The sequence below is a fragment of the Vicia villosa genome, unplaced genomic scaffold (genome assembly GCF_029867415.1).
Source record: "Vicia villosa cultivar HV-30 ecotype Madison, WI unplaced genomic scaffold, Vvil1.0 ctg.001670F_1_1, whole genome shotgun sequence".
In the NCBI taxonomy this organism is placed as follows: Eukaryota; Viridiplantae; Streptophyta; class Magnoliopsida; order Fabales; family Fabaceae; genus Vicia; species Vicia villosa.
This window is the reverse complement of record NW_026705694.1, coordinates 196437-214237: the sequence shown is the minus strand read 5'-3', so window position 1 is coordinate 214237 and position 17801 is coordinate 196437. Positions and strand designations below refer to the sequence as shown.

Below are 17801 nucleotides of genomic sequence, written 5' to 3'. Positions count from 1 at the left end.
CTCAATTTTTAGAATTTTTTATACAGTATTTTGGTTCGCTGTTAAATTTATTCTTACATAAACGCCAAATACTGTTTATCACTTCATACACTGTTCATTTGAGATTTATTTTTAGATAATTAATGCTGACGCAGTTGGTACAGAATTAAAATTTGCAGGCGCGGAGTCCGGGTTTCAGATTGTACTGGAAACAATTAAATTATTATTGGTTTTATTTCCCACTAATTTTTATTTTTATACTATATTATTTTTTCAAAATCTCTTTCTTTCTTTTCAAATATCTTCCTTTCTTTTCAAATCTCTTTCTTTCAAATCAAATTCTAGTTTTATTCTATACCCCTTTTCTTTTCAAAAACCTACCATACTTTTTTTCAAATTCTACTACTATTCAAAACGGTAACACTTCATTCCCAACGTCTCTATCTCTCTCTTTTCACTCTATAAATACTCCTCATTTTTTCCATAAATTCTCACATCAAATTTCACTCATCTCCCAAATTTCTCAAACTTCTATCTCATAATTATTTTCTCTTCTTCCCCGGCAAAAATGGCAAAGTGGATGGATACACTTTTTCTTATAGTCATCACTATTTTTACGGTGATCATGTCCTTCTTCTGTCTGCATAGTCCTGAAAAATGCGGACCTGCGATGGTTACACTTCCGATCATCTATTTTCTGTTGTTCATAGCATGGGTTTTTAATCGCCATTTTTAAAGTTTGTCGTATCTTTCGCTTTCAAATAATGTACCGTTTATTTTATTTGTCGTACTGTTCATTATATTATGTAATATTTGTACTGTTAGTATTAAATGTTGTACTATCTGTCGTACGGTAGTTTAATTATCAAGATAATATTATGTGTGTTAAATATTTATTTTTCTGTGTATTAAATATTTTTTCAAGGTTATTATCGGTAATTTCGTTCGCGTACAGTATATTTTATTTATTTATTATGTTTGTGTTTTTCTAACAGCTCAGGTAAATAAAATTTTCACCATTAACACAACAAAAAAACAAAAAGAAAAAATTAACTTTAACTGTTGAATTTTCACTTTAACTGTTACGTTAATGCCCGGACAACCAGTTAACAGTCAAACCCGCTGACAGCAAAATTCTCCGTGTTTGCACTATCATTCAAATCAATCTTTTGCATTTCAAAATTTCAAGATTTTTGTTCTAGAAGTCTCCTGATAATCACGTGATCAACAGAGACTCAACACTGCATAAAAATCAGGTACGCCTAACTGTCTCCTACACAAACAGTCCCTAACTAGGGTTTTTGTTTTTTTCAGGAGAACAAGTTTTTGAGACCTCAAATGGATTTCATGGATCTACATATGTCTCAAAGTACCACCAGACAAATTTTCAAACTTCGATTTGCTCGGACGCACAGTCAACAGCTCAAACAGTCAACAGACGACCAGTTTGACCAAAAAGTCAACAGACAGTCAAAAATGCAATTTTTTGTCAACATGCATATTTTGTCAAAAGATTCATCATGTGATCAATGGTTGATCATAATTCATTAAGAAAAGTTCAGAAATCGACAAAACTCCAAGTTTCAAAATTAGAGTTTTTTACCTAAAAGTCAACTGAACTTTGACCGACCATAACTCTCTCATAATTTATCAGAAAAATTCCAACCAAAGCTCATTTTCAAGGAAATTCAATTCTCTACAACTTTGATGTTGGGACCAAGGTCAAGAAATGCGTCCGCCTAAGAGATATAAGCCAAAACATTACAGGTCATTTTCAAAGTCAACAAAAAGCAGTTTTTTGTCAAAGCCCCTATCATCAAGATAACTTCTCCAAATGCAAAAACGCTTCCAAAGTGGCTTGTAGAGGACATCTTGGGCTTTCCAAAAAGTAAAAGAACACTTTCATAGGATCAAACTTGAGGGAGATATGCCTTGATGAAGTTGACCTTTTTTGGGAAAATGCATAAAACAAGTAATGACCAAAACTTGATTCTTTTTCAAAAAGGCCAATTCTTTTGTGATTCAATCTTGATTCCCATATGTCTAAAAGGCATCCACGACCTATCCATGATTCATGACACTTTTATTTCATTTTAATTAAATTTTATTCATTTAAAGATTAATTAAAGTGAGATAATTCAAAGATATTATCAAAGATGCTTATGGTTGCCAATCAAGACCAATTCAAGATGCTTAAAGATATTATTGCAAGATTGAAGAGAATAACACTTGAGTGTTTTAACCATGGTTAAAGAAATGCACTCATTGAAAGAATATTCCATTCTTTTTCCACAAAATTAATCATGACAATTCCAACTTGCAAGGCTTCCATATCAAATCATTTGCCTATAAATAGAACTTCATTTTCTTCATTCAAGAAGAAAAAAAAAAGGGGAGGAACAAGAGGAGAGCACAACAACAAACACCAAAGCCATAGCATAAGTTTTATATTTTCCAAAAGTTTCAAGAAACTTGTAAAAATAAAGGCTCATTCAAATAGCCACTTTCAATCAATTTCAATCACTCTATTCCACTCTTGGGACATCATAGAGTAAGTACAATGTAATTTTTAATATGTAGTAGTGTTAGGAGTTCATGAATTAAAAACTCCATATTTATGCATATTTTCAATTTCTCAAAAAAAAAATGTTTTAATTTTAGTTTTAAGTTGATAAAATGTTTATTTAATTTTTAACATAAAAATATTTTATTTCTTTTCATAATTAATTTATTTTGCTTAATTAATTAGTAATTATGTAAATATTGCTTTTTAATTATTTTCAACCAATCAAAAAACTTCAAAAATATTTTCCTTTTAGATTTAGGTTTATATTTTTATAATCTAATATTTGACATAAAAATATTTTATTTTTATTCATAGTTAATTTATTTTGCTTAATTAATTAGTAATTATGTATATATTTGCTTTTTTTAATTATTTCTAACCTATCAAAAAATTCGAAAAAAAATATTTTATTTTGTTAAATTAGGTTTATATATCATATACTAATTTTATACATAACTAGATTTATTTTTCTTGTTAAGTTTAATTATTTGTATAATTATTTGTTTAATTAGCTTGTTAATTAACTTAAAATCAATTCCAAAAAAATCACAAAAAGAATGAGTTAAGTTTAATTTGTTTTATATTTATTTTTGTATATTATGTGATATTATTTCTTATCTTTTTCCTTTGTCCCGAATCAGAATAAAAGATCAAATATGGCAGAGATTGTATGCAGTTGATTTAAGACTTTTGGAAATTTATCGTGTAGTCGCTATGATTCTATCAAGCTTCTGATAAATTTTCATTAACTTTAAATCCGAGATCATCATTCACTCACCATCGATCTTCACTAACATCGTGAATATACTTAACTAGTTTCAAGATGATTCACGTGCTAACATACTAACAATTAACTTTAATTTCCGCATTTTATTATATTGTTCTTTATATTTCTTGCTTTATGCTTTATTTTATTATTTATTATTTATATTTCTGTTATTTTTTCTTTGTCCATTTGGACATATTATTTATGTTTCTGTTATTTTTTCTTTGTCCACTTGGACATATTATTTATATTTCTGTTATTTTTTCTTTGTCCATTTGGACATATTATTTATGTTTCTGTTATTTTTTCTTTGTCCATTTGGACATATTATTTATATTTCTGTTATTTTTTCTTTGTCCATTTGGACATATTATTTATATTTCTGTTATTTTTTCTTTGTCCACTTGGACATATTATTTATATTTTTGTTATTTTTGTCTTTGTCCATTTGGACATATTATTTATATTTCTGCTATTTTTTCTTTGTCCATTTGGACATATTATTTATATTTCTGCTATTTTTTCTTTGTCCATTTGGACGTATTATTTATATTTCTGCTATTTTTCTTTGTCCACTTGGACATATTATTTATGTTTCCGCTATTTTTCTTTGTCCACTTGGACATATTATTTATGTTTCCGCTATTTCTCTTTGTCCATTTGGACATATTATTTATGTTTCCGCTATTTTCTCTTTGTCCATTTGGACATATTATTTATGTTTCCGCTATTTTCTCTTTGTCCATTTGGACATATTATTTATGCTTCCGCTATTTTTTCTTTGTCCATTTGGACGCATTGTTTATGTTTCCGTCATCTTAACTTCTTCTATTTTCAAATCAATAAAACATTTAAAAAGTGAGCTAAGCAATTAAGAGCCCATGGATAACCATGGATACAAAGGGTGCTTAAAACCTTCCCTTTGTATAACCAACCCCCCGAACCCAAAATCTGTCAAAAGGTCTTTTTTCTGGTCTTTTATGCCTTTCCTAAATATTGGACAAAATAAAAGTCGGTGGCGACTCTTGCAAAAAATAAAAAAAAAATAATATCAAAGACAAAAAAGAGCAAGGAGTCAGTTCGCCAAAAAAAACCGAGTTTACAATAATATAAACTCAATTGTGTAAAATAATCATACAAGAAGAAAAAAAAGCACGTGAAATGGAGAAAGGGAAAAAAAAAATTTGACATTTGAAAATAAGAAATTTGTGTCTAAAACAAATGTAATTGTTAATTATAATAAAATAGGTATTATACAGATAATGGCCTGTCAGAAAAAGAGAAAATTTGACATTTAAAAATAAGAATTTTATGTCTCAAATAAAGACAATTGTTAATTAAAATAAAATAAGTATTTTGTTTATAGTGCCTTGTGAGAAAAAGAGAAATATTGACATATGTAAATAAGAATTTTGTGCCTCAAATAAAGATAATTATTAATTAAAATACATATATATTTTGCTGATAATGACCCGTAAGAAAAAGAACAAAACTTGACATTTTAAAATAAGAATTTTGTGTCTCAAATAAAGATAATTGTTAATTAAAATAAAATAAGTATTTTGTTGATAGTGATATGTGAAAAAAAGGGAAATTTTGACATTTAAAATAAGAATTTTATATCTTAAATAATGAATTTTTTTAATTAAAATAGAATAGATATTTTTTTAACAGTGATCTATTAGATGGAAAGTTAATTGTGTGTATGGCTATTAAGTATTATCCAATTTTATAAAATAAATTTTTAATTTTATTAAAATTTAAAAATATTTTAATTAATATTTTTAATAATAAATAAATAAATAAAATTAATTAAATTTATCATAAAAATAAAATTAAATGTCAACATTGTATACTTTTATACACCAATAAATATTTAATATGATGATCATATACTATAATTAAATATTTTAATATATTTAAAATAATTAGGTAGAAAAAAATAAAATAATAAATGAAAAGAGAAAGAAGAATGAGATGGTGAGTGAAAGAGTGAGAAGTGGATGAAAAAGTGAAAGTTGAAGTAAGGTGAATTAACTAGGAGATTAGGTTTTTACTATTTTAACCTTTTACAAGTGAAAAAAAATTAAAGTGAAAGGTATCATTGATAGTTTGAATGCATGTTCTATTAATTGTTAGATAGTTGATATCTAAAGCTTTCTTGAGTAATCATCAACTATGGATAGAAAATACCCTGCACCTGAGTGTGATGGGTTTCTTGCAGGTTCCCAAAGATCATCATGGATACAATCAAGAGATCCATTTGTTCTTTGTTGGTCTTTGTTGAACATCACTCTGTATGCTTTACCAAATACACACGGTTCACAAAACTCCAGCTTTTCGAGCTTATCAACACCTAATTGATTTTGCTTGCTTAATCTGACTAGGTCTTTTTCACTGACATGTCCAAGTCTCATGTGCCATAACTGAGTCTTTTTCAGGTGCTTCAATGATGCAATATCAGCGGAGCCACTTTTGGCTTCAACTTCAAGGGAATAGAAGCCTTGTTTCTTGATGCCTCTCAAGACTTCCTTCAACCCCTTCATGATTCTCAAGATACCAAGCTCTCTTTTGAAAATTATATCCTTTCTTTTCAAATTCGACCCCTTCACCTGTCAGCAACCTTATGGTTTCATCATGGAGCTTGTACCTCACAGATCCAATCCCTGTAATCCTGCAGACTTTATTGTTTCCTAACAGTATTGATCCACCTTCTTGATCACATAATTCTTCAAACACATATTTGTTTGTAGTCTTGTGCCAAGTGCAACCTGAATCCATAATTCACTCCTTGCTAGAGTTTCTGCTCAAAACCACCAGGACATCAGATGACTCATAATCATCTTGAACAATGGTTGCATTGCCATTATCATTGCTATCACCATAACTCCTTGGCCTATTAGGAAGAACCTTTCTTGTATGACCTTCCTTCTTCTAGTGGTAAAACTTAATAAGCATCACCCACCATAAGACTTTTTCGAACTTTACCTTCTTCTTCTCAAACTTTCCATCATTCTTTGAGAATTTTTCCTTTATTGACAAGCCTTCTCCAACTAAAGATAACTTCTGCTCCTTCCTCTCATTCAAGTCTTTAGAATACAAGTCCGGTTGAACTTACTCAAAGGTCGGGGACTCTCTTCCATACATGAGAGTTTCTTTGAAATGCGAATGAAATCTTGGTAAAGCACACACCAACAACAATGCTTGATCTTCATTGTTGATTTTAACATCAATGTTTTCCAGATCAAGAATAATTTTATTAATATCCAACTGCTCAGTCAAGACTTTGTCTTCACTAATCTTGAATTAATACAAAGCGTATTTCACATAGAGGCGATTTACCAAAGACTTTGTCATGTACAAACCTTCAAGTTTGATCCAAACAGCTGCTACGATTTTCTCTTTCGAGACTTGCCTGAGAACTTTATTACCAAGGCTCAGTATGATGATATTGTGGGCTTTCTTAATCATCATCGTCTTCTCCCTCTCTGTTAGGGCAACATCCATGTTTTCAAATCCCTTCAACGCTTCTAGTAGACTTTGTTGAATAAGAAAGGCACGCATCTTCAAGCGCCATAATCCGAAATCATTTTATCATGTGAATTTCTCAATCTCATACTTTGTTGAAGGCATATTGATCCACACTCACTGCACCAGTTTGTTGAGAAATGAGTTCCAAGAATAAAGCAATATTGCAAGAACGAGAGAGTTTCTTGAGAAATTAATAAACCTTTGGATTCAATAAGAGAGGAGAGAGAAGAGATAACAAACATGGTTAAAAGATAATTTTCAGTCACTTTCACAAACAACGTTATTTGTTTACAAGTGAATCACCAACCACCTCTCTTACAAAGTGAGAGAGCATAACCTATTTATAGACTACTAGTGTATGTATCTAATGTATGAAGAGTAAACCATTACATGACATACATAACTATTTCATACATGTTGAATGCTACAATATATAGCTTCTTACCCCTCAGCATGAGCTAGCTCTAAATTTCATAACCAACCCTAAAAGCCTCTTACAACCCTTAATTACCAGGAGTTGTCATGTATTGTACATTTAGCAAGTACAAAAGTCAAGTGATTACTAAAATCAATCAAGACTCGACAGAACTTCATCTAAAATAAAATGATCAATCAAGACTCGCAAGTTTAATCAATATTAGTTGTTGTCTAATTAATATTATGTGTAACACAATTAAATTTTAATTTTAATTATGCATTGGAAGGCCAATTTACACGCTTTTGTCAAGGTAAATGATTCATTTGCTCGCTTTCCATTTTCCAACGTGAAATGCATGCATTCTTGCACAGAGAAAATCGTAAAGTCACTTTGGTTACTAATGCAAACAATTCAAACCATCTAATATAAGTATCAACCATATTGAGTGTATATCCAACAACAAAATTCAGGATATCAGTAGAGCAAAAGCTACCATACTTTTCTTGTTTATTTTTCAATTTTATATTGTTGTATGTGGTTTTCTTCATCGTCTGCTTCCATTTTGCCATCATCATCTTCTTCTGCTTCGTTATTTTAACTTACTTTGATTCTTCATCTAAGTTTTCATGGTTCATTTCCTTTTCTCTTGTTGTTGTTGTAATTTTTGGTGTTGGTGTATGTTAGTGTTATTCATGATTTTCGGTTGTTATTTACATCTGAGTAACAACAGAAAAGTATTAAACTGATTTCCCGAATATGAATTTATGTTATTGGATAAATTGAGTTTCAAATCTTTTCCAATTTTATTGTAGCTTTCTTCTTTGATGCTATAAACTGATATTCCCGACATCTGAAGTTATGTTATTTTGGAAACCGAGTTTCAAATGTTTTCAACTTTAACTATAACATATATATTTTTGAAATAACTTCTTTTATGGCGTCCTTTTTTAGTTTATGGTATAAAACCATATTTTCCATTTAAAATTTTGGGTTAAATATGTTTTTGGACGTCCCTATAAATATCTCAAGTTTTGACTTTTAGTCCCTATAAAAAAGTCATGTTTTAGTCCTTATAAAATTGGTTTTGCATGAAGTTTTGACTTTTAGCTATATATTCTTATAACATACACTTTTTTATACATTGGAATCAAAACTGCCTATGTGATCCTCGATATTTAAAATAAAAAAATGTGCAATCAAATTGATGTAAATATAAAGTGTTTGACTTTCTTCTTTCCAACAGGTCATATAAAGTCTTATTTAAAATAAGTCTTATATTGGTTCTATTTTCAATGTTACATGTAGTGTTTACTGCTTCTTCTTCAATCCAAAAGTGTTTTTCAATATTTCTCTCATATATCATGATTCTTGTTATATCTTAAAGAAACTTGATTTTACTTTCTACTACTTAATTTTGTTGTAGAACTTTTAGATGAGAAACAATATGAGATATTTCATTTTCTTCACAAAAAATTTTAAAAGATTTATTTTTAAATTTACTACCATGATCACTTTTTATTGTATTAAATGGTAAAATATTTCTCATTTTGCACTTGTTTGCATAAGCTAATAATAAGCTAGAGAATATTGAATGTAATTTGTCCATATACTATAATCATGACTAATCGAAATCTTTTGAAAGTAATGGAATTCATAAAGAAGCATCTTGTCTTGTGATCATTTTGAAATCTGTATTTTGCTCAAAACTCATTTCTTTATCTACAACTTTACATGATTTTTCCATAATTTTTCTTCACAATTGGATGAGTTTGACTTCGACCCTATCAATAGGAGCAGGATTTGAAAGATACATTATATTTGCATTATGATTAATGAGCTCCCACCTGCATTCAATATGTAAAAGATATCATTAAATAATTAAAATATAAGGTGACATCTAATTTATTTTACCTTGATATAAAACTTTAAAAGAAAAACATATTATATATCAAACACTATGATGAAACATTACTTGTATCCAATGGATAAATGATGAAGCAGAAGTGCTAGTTGAATTCTTGCTAGCATGTTTCCAGGGCATAGTCTTTGTCCAGCACAAAAAAACTTGATATGTTCCAGGTTTTGCCAACTCCTAATAATTTATAAATAAAATTGATAATTAGAATATAAATTAATCAATAAAAAAATTAACTAATATGAAAAACCAAAATTAAAAAATAGTCAGCAAATGTATATTCCATCCACCAGGGTTGAAATACATGGGATCCCTAAAATTCTCTGGATCTGTGTGAATATAACAAAGCATCGAAATTACTTTCCATCTCTTTGGTATCTGATAACCTACAAAATAAAAATTATGTTTTGTATCAATAAATATTAATGGTAAGTTTAATTAGATTATTATACAATAAAAAAGAAACCAATCAATACTACTTTAAAAATAAAAAATGAATAATATTTTTTTTCACAAATGTGACAATTATTTGAGAGCACATAAACTATAATTTTATATTTAAAACTAGACATTAATTCGTACAACCTCTAGTCACTAATAAAACAAATTTATATTTTTGGTACATTTGACAATTAATATATTGATATATGAACTAGATAATATAATTATCAAATATTAAAAAAAATCAAATTTATTTATAATAGTAATCAAAGGACTGTAGTAATTTTATTCATTTAACTCTTCCAATGAGAAATTTTGTTCAAGTAAAAATATTATTTTACATTAAAAAATAGTGTAATGTATACGTTTTGGACAAGTGACAATAAAATACAAAGAGATAAATAACTTTCACAAGAACTAGTCTACAACCTCATACCTTTATAATCAACTTAATTTACAACATTTTCTGTATATAATTATTAATTAATAGATAAAACCATTAACAAATATTTTTAACTATATAAATATATATTTGCATAACTAGTGAAAAACCTTGTTTGTATATTTTAAATTTGAAAAATCTTTAGCTGTAATAAAATCTCCTTAATTTTCCTTTGTGAAAGCCATATTTTTTCCTACAATTGCAAACAAAAGCAAAAAAAAAAATTAATAAATATAGTGACAAAAAATTAAGAGATTCATCTTAATTTAAACTAAGCATGCATAAAAATTAACAAGTCTTTTATATAAAAAAAACTATCCCATAGCAATTTTAGCACATTTGGATGCTTGGCAAGAAAGTAAATAGCCCACATGGACACAAGAGAAATAGAGATATATCCACCTAATACAAAAGAAACAATGTTGTCTACAACTTCTTTGTCACTCAATTTGTTACCTTCATCGTCTTCAATTTGCATTAACCCATCCATCAAATCAAGTGCATCTACCTTATTTCCATTTTTTAATTTTCTCTTATTTAACTCCATCGAGAAAATGTCCTCAAGCTTTCTTCTACATCGAAGAGCATGGTGATATGCAAAACCAAGAATATTAATTGGATAAGCTCTCACACCTGGGAGGACGCCTTGATAGAGCTTATCCAAAGAGTTAAGAAAAAGGACTGGCTCCTTACCTAAGAAAAGTTTTCCAATGTTTTCAAATGACATCAGCATTTAATATTTAATAATTTATCTTCTTAAAAGCTTTTTGAGAAATTTCACATAAATATTGCATGGAATGCATGATTGAGATAAGATTATAACTATATAATTCTCTCAAACCCTATTAATGTCTGAAAATACCCTTATCCAAAAGATAACTTCCAAATGCACCCGTCCCATGTAGCTCATGTAATTCCACTCAAAAATGACTATAATATTACCAGTGGAAAAACTGCATGTGTGTCCATATGAAATTATAAATCTTAAAATATTTATGTGCATTATTGTAGGAAATTCTAGAGTAAAATATGCAGGAAATTCTAATGTTCGGAAGTTACCTTTCAGACGCACTTGTTCTATTTTGAACTTCTGGTACAAGTACTTGCAAAATATATTGCAAGTATATATTAAAGAAATGTTAAATATTATCAAAATTGCGAAATTTGTTGCAAAAAATGTTATGATACATTCAGAAGATAACTTCAGACGTGACGAAGCAACATTTTTAAATTTTCATAATATTTTAAAAAATTATATTGAGCAATCTCGCAATAGTAATGCTCCTTCCAAATATTGGTGAGAATATGTCAAATTGAATGACAAAGATCTATAATATAAATCTACTATAATAAATAGAAGTTTGATACATATCAAACTTCCTTCCATACCTCTTTTGAAATCTAATTAGAAAGATTTTTTCATGGGCTAATATAGCATAATCATTATTAGTTGTTGTCTAATTAATATTATGTGTAACACAATTAAATTTTAATTTTAATTATACATTGGAAGGACAATTTACACGCTTTTGTCAAGGTAAATGATTCATTTTCTCCCTTTCCATTTTCCAACGTGAAATCCATGCATTCTTGCACAGAGGAAATCGTAAAGTCACTTTGGTTACCTCTGTAAACAATTCAAACCATCTAATATAAGTATCAACCATATTGAGTGTATATCTAACAAAATTTAGGATATCAGTAGAGCAAAAGCTACCATACTTTTCCTGTTTATTTTTCAATTTTTTTATTGTTGTATGTGGTTTTCTTCATCGTGTGCTTCCATTTTGCCATCATCATCATCATCATCATCATCATCATCTTCTTCTGCTTCTTTTTTTTAACTTACTTTGATTCTTCATCTAAGTTTTCATAGTTCATTTCCTTTTATGTTGTTGTTGTTAATGTTTTTGATGTTGGTGTATGTTAGTGTTATTCATGATTTTTGGTTGTTATATACATTTGAGTAGCAACAAAGAGTATGAAACTGATTTTTGGAATATGAATTTATGTTATTTGATAAACTGAGTTTCAAATCTTTTCCAATTTTTTTGTAGCTTTCTTCGTTGATGCTATAAGCCCAAATTCCCGACATCTGAAGTTATGTTATTTTAGAAATAGAGTTTCAAAGGTTTTCTATTTTAATTATATATATATATATATATATATATATATATATATATATATATATATATATATATTTGAAATAACTTCTTTTATGGTGTCCTTTTTTTAGTTTATGGTATAAACCTATATTTTCCATTTAAAATCTTGGGTTAAATATGTTTTTGATCCCTATAAATATCTCAAGTTTTGACTTTTAGTTTCTATAAAAAAATGTCATGTTGTAGTCCTTATAAAATTGGTTTTGCATGAATTTTTGACTTTTAGCTATATATTCTTATAACATACATTTTTTTGTAAAATGAAATCAAAATGCCTGCTTGGTCCTCGATATTTAAAATAAAAAATGCGAGTCAAATTGATGAAAATATAAAATGTTTGACTTACTTCTTTCCAGCAGGTCATATAAAGTCTTATTTAAAATAAGTTTTATATTGGTTTTATTTGTTAAGAATACTGAATACAGAGAGATAGAAGAGACTGATAGTATATTGTTTTTCTTAGAAATGATTGATGTTCTTACATTTCATATACCACGGAGTGATATATATAGTGTTATGATATTGGCTACTACTATACATGTTACTGTTAAAGGTTTGAAAAATTGTGTATACACTATTCATTAGTATTTCAAAATAGTAGTAATAATAATTACTTATTATTATAGCACTCCCCCTTTTTGAAATATTTGTCGCAGTGCTCCGTTGAAGTCTTGTTGAGATGAATCCTATGGAAACATAAATTGCCTTGTTAAAAAGCTTATTAGGAAAAACTCATTGGGATAAAAACCTTAATAAGGGAAAAAGAGTACAACATTATGCTCCACCTCAACAGAACACATATAGCTTTTCTTTAAAGATCTCGAAGGTGACGCATTCCGATATTTTGTACATGTTTCTTGAAAATTGATGTAGGAAGTGCCTTTGCAAAGAGATTTGCCACGTTATCACTTGAATGAATATACTGAATATCAACCTCTTTGTTTCTTTCAAGTTCTTGTGTGAATGAGAAAAACTTCGGAGGGATATGCTTGGTTCTGTCACTTTTTATGTAACCTTCTTTCATCTGGGTAACACATGCCGCATTGTCTTCATACAAAATTGTTGGATTATTATCAATTGGTAAACCAGACACTCCCTGGATATGTCGAGTTACCGATCGTAATCATCTACACTATTTGCTTGCTTCATGAAGGGCAATTACTTCTGCATGATTTGAAGAAGTTGCTACAAGTGTTTGCTTTTGCGATCTCCATGATATTGCAATGTTACCATATGTTAATATATATCCAGTTTGTGATTTAGCATTATGTGGATCTGACAAATATCCTGCATCTGCATAACCAAGCAAAACTGGTTTTGTATTGTTAGAATAAAATAAACCAAGATCAGATGTACCTCGAAGATATTGAAATATATGTTTTATTCCTTTCCAATGTCTTTTTGTAGGGCATGAACTGAGTCTTGCTAGTAAATTCACTGCAAAAGCTATATCGGGTCTTGTATAGTTAGCAAGGTACATGAGTGCTCCAATTGCATTAAGGTATGACACTTCTGAGCCAAGATCTTCTTCATTACTTTTCTAAGGCCTAAAGGGATCTTTTTCAATATTAAGTGTTCTACCCATCATTGGACTACTCAAAGGATTTGCCTTGTCCATATTGAACCTTTTTAATACCCTTTCTGTATAATTTGATTGATGTACCAATATGCCATTTTTAGTATACTCAATCTGTAAACCAAGGCAGAATCTAGTTTTTCCCAGATCTTTCATTTAAAATTCTTTTTTTAAATAATTTCTCGCTTCTCTAATTTCTTTATTAGTCCCAATGATATTTAAATCATCAACATAAACAACATTTATTACAAATCCGGATATTGTTTTTCTTATAAAAACACAAGGACAAATAGGATTATTCTCATAACCTTCTTTAAGTAAATATTCACTTAGTCTATTGTACCACATGCGCCCTGATTGTTTTAACCCATACAATGACCTCTGCAACTTAATTGCATACATTTCTCTAGGTTTTGATGTCTCAGGCATTTTAAATCCTTCTGGGATTTTCATGTATATATCAGTATCAAGTGATCCATATAAATAAGCAGTAACAACATCCATAAGATACATATCAAGATTTTAAATACAGATAAACCAATTAAATAACAAAAAGTAATAGCATCCATAACAGGAGAATATGTTACCTCATAATCAATTCCCGGTAGTTGGTAAAAACCTTGTGCAATGAGACGAGCTTTGTATTTGACAATCTCATTTTTCTCATTTCGTTTTCTTACAAAAACCCATTTATACTCGACCGATTTCACATCTTTTGGTATAGCCATAATAGGGCCAAATACTTTTTCGATTTTTAAGAGAATTTAACTCAGTATCTATTGCATCCTTCCAATTTTTCCAGTCATGTCTATTTTGACACTCACTCATACTTCTTGGCTCTGGATCATCATTTCCATTTATAATTTCACATGCAACGGAGAATGAAAATACTTCATCTATATCCATACCTTTTCGGTTCCACAAAATTCCTGTATCATCATAATTAATTGAAAGCTCAAGATCATTCTTATTTTTAGTTTCATTATCAATGATCACATTTTCATCATCTTGTGCTTCTTCGAGAGCATGCTTTTCAATTATGAATTTATCATTATCTAGTGTCTTTTCAAGATCACTTTCAATCAAATTCACCTTTTCTATTCCCTTTCTTTTTCGGGGATTTTTGTCTTTGGATCCCATAGGCCGACCACGTTTCAAGTGTGCCTTAGATGTACTTGCTACATTATTTTGATTTGAAACCTCAATTCTAGCAGAAACATTTATAGCTAGTACATGTGACTTTGTTACTCTTTTTAAATCAATAAATGAATCTGGCAATTAATTTGCTAAATCTTGTAAGTGGACTATTTTCTTTACATTTTCTTCCCATGATCTATTGTGTGAGTCCAAATGTAATAAATGAGGTACATACCATATTATGTCATTTTCTAGTTTGTTATCCTCTCCCCCTAAAGTTGGAAATATTGATTCGTCAAAATGACAATCAGCAAATCTTGCCTGAAAAACATGACCTGTTAAAGGTTCAAGATATCTAATAATAGATGGTGATTCATACCCCACATATATACCTAACCTTCTTTGAGGTCCCATCTTTGTTCTTTGTGATGGAGATATTAGGACATATACTGCACAGCCAAATATCTTTAAATGAGAAATATTTGGTTCCTTACTAATTGCAAGTTGATAAGGGGTATGTTTATGATCAACCCTTGGCCTTAGACGGATAAGTGCTGCAGCATGTAAAATTGCATGACCCCAAACAGTAACTGGTAGTTTAGTTCTCATTATTAATGGTCTAGCAATATATTGAAGACGTTTGATTAATGACTCAGCTAAACCATTTTGGGTATGTACATGAGGAACATGATGTTCAACAGTAATACCAATTGACATGCAATAATTATTTAATGATTCAGATGTAAATTCACCAGCATTGTCAAGTCTAATCAGGAAATTGAGCTCTAAGTTTAATTATTTGTGCAAGAAATTTTGCAAATGCCATATCACGACTTGACAGTAAGCATACATATGACCATCTACTAGATGCATCAATTAATACCATAAAATACCTGAATGGTCCTGACGGTGGATGGATAGGTCCGCGTATGTCTCCTTGAATTCTTTCAAGAAATGCAGTTGATTCTGTCTGAATCTTGCCCGGTGAATGCTTTGTTATTAGTTTGCCAAGAGAGCAAGCTTCACACGGTCTATCATCTTGTGTAAGTTTTAAACTTTTCAATGGATGACCATGTGTACTTTCAACTATTTTACACATCATTGTTGAACCAGGGTGACCTAAATGGTCATGCCATAAAATCACAATTTTGGGATCTTCTTTTACTACTAAATTGCATTCAATTTCATGTATATATGTAATGTAATCCAGAAGGCAATTTTGGTAATTTTTCTAAAATTTTCTTCTTTTTTGAAACATTAGAAGTAATATTAATGTATTTCATATTACCTTCAGTTGCAGTTTCAGTATCATATCCTTGACGATATATGTCATTAAAACACAACAAATTTCTCTTTGACTTTTGAGAGTATAAAGCATTATTAATGACAAATTTTGTCCCATTTGGTAATACGAACATAGCATTACCTGTTCCTTCAATTAAATCTCCAGGACCTGAGATTGTATTTATTATACCTTTAGTGAGATTTATTTCAGTAAAATATTTCTTACTTTTGAGGATTGTGTGTGTAGTTCCACTGTCCAGAATGCAAATGTCTTTGACATGTTCCATGTCTAACCTTCTTAAAAATAAAAATAAGATTAAATATAGTAAATTAACAACATATTTAACATTATTATTTCATACAAACTTAAGATACACCTTAACAACATACAAATTGTTAAGTAGATACATATTTCAAATATATAAACAAGCACACCAAACATTATTCAAATACATATTTTAAAAAGTTACTTAATCTGTTTCATCTCCACCAAAGTCAGCAGTTTCAAAATAGGTATTATCATTCCTGGGTTCCATTTCATTAAAATTCACTTCTTTTCCCTTTTCTTCAACATATGCCATTTGTCTTTTGCACAAATGTTCTGGTGTTCTACACACCTTAGACCAATGGTCTTTCTTTCCGCATCTGTAACATATATCCTCATAATTCCTTGAAGGACCTTCTTGGATATACTTACCCTTTCCTTTGCAATTCCAATTATTTTGGTCATATCTGGGGGATCTATAACTATTCACATGACCTCGTCCACATCCTCTACCACAAAAATGATTTCGACCGTGGAAAAGGTTTCGACCATGATATCCTCCTTGATTGTGACTATCAAAATGAGCATGACCATTATTACCATCAAAACGAACATGACCACCACGTCTCTTAAGGCGATTAAATCCACCGCTCCCACATTTAAAGGTCGTGGCATTAGTTTCAGGATATGGCATTGTTCCTGTGGGTCGTGCCTGGTGGTTTTTTATTAAGAGCTCGTTATTTTGTTCTGCCACTAGAAGGGCTGCAACTAAATCAGAATACTCAGTGTATTCCCTCATTCTATATTGTTGTTGCAATAATACCTAAGATGCATGGAAAGTCGAAAAAGTTTTTTCTAACTTTTCTTTTTCAGTTATAATTTTGCCAAAATATTCTAGCTGTGATATAATTTGGTGCATAGCAGAATTATACGCAATGACAGTTTTATAATCTTGGAACCTTAACTTGTTCCACTGATCCACTAATGAGGGTAACAAGACTTTCTTCTGATATCCAAATCTTGCTTTAATTTTGTCTTGTTGTGAAAAACGATGTCAAGAACAAAATATAATAGGAATTAGGGAAGGTAAGAAGAACACAAGAATTGGTTATAACTGCTATTCTTTTACTTTCTCTTAAAACAAGATTACAAGTTTACAAGAATAACAAATAACCTCTCTCACCCTAAATTAGGATTTGCAGCTTAGCAATGATGAAAGACTAGTATGCTATTTATAATAAAACCTAACATACTAACTAATGGGCTTTTTCCACAAGGCTCATTACACAAGCCAACTTAATAAACAAGCTAACTTA

General features: G+C 29.5%; 3 protein-coding genes across 3 annotated transcripts; all 3 read right to left on the bottom strand.

Annotated features, from left to right (window-relative positions):
- Positions 1 to 5461: 5461 nt before the first annotated feature.
- Positions 5462 to 5857, bottom strand: LOC131636224 (uncharacterized mitochondrial protein AtMg00300-like). Its single transcript, XM_058906865.1, has one exon. It carries the CDS (start codon positions 5855 to 5857, stop codon positions 5462 to 5464), a length of 396 nt encoding a protein of 131 aa, XP_058762848.1.
- A 3156-nt stretch (positions 5858 to 9013) lies between these two features.
- Positions 9014 to 10785, bottom strand: LOC131636223 (ent-kaurenoic acid oxidase 1-like). Its single transcript, XM_058906864.1, has 4 exons — positions 10374 to 10785; positions 9480 to 9561; positions 9233 to 9352; positions 9014 to 9104 (listed from the first exon to the last, which is right to left on the bottom strand). The coding sequence occupies exons 1-4, from the start codon at positions 10783 to 10785 to the stop codon at positions 9014 to 9016; spliced, it is 705 nt and encodes a 234-aa protein (XP_058762847.1).
- A 5905-nt stretch (positions 10786 to 16690) lies between these two features.
- Positions 16691 to 17284, bottom strand: LOC131636222 (uncharacterized). Its single transcript, XM_058906863.1, has one exon. The coding sequence runs from the start codon at positions 17282 to 17284 to the stop codon at positions 16691 to 16693; it is 594 nt and encodes a 197-aa protein (XP_058762846.1).
- Positions 17285 to 17801: the final 517 nt, after the last annotated feature.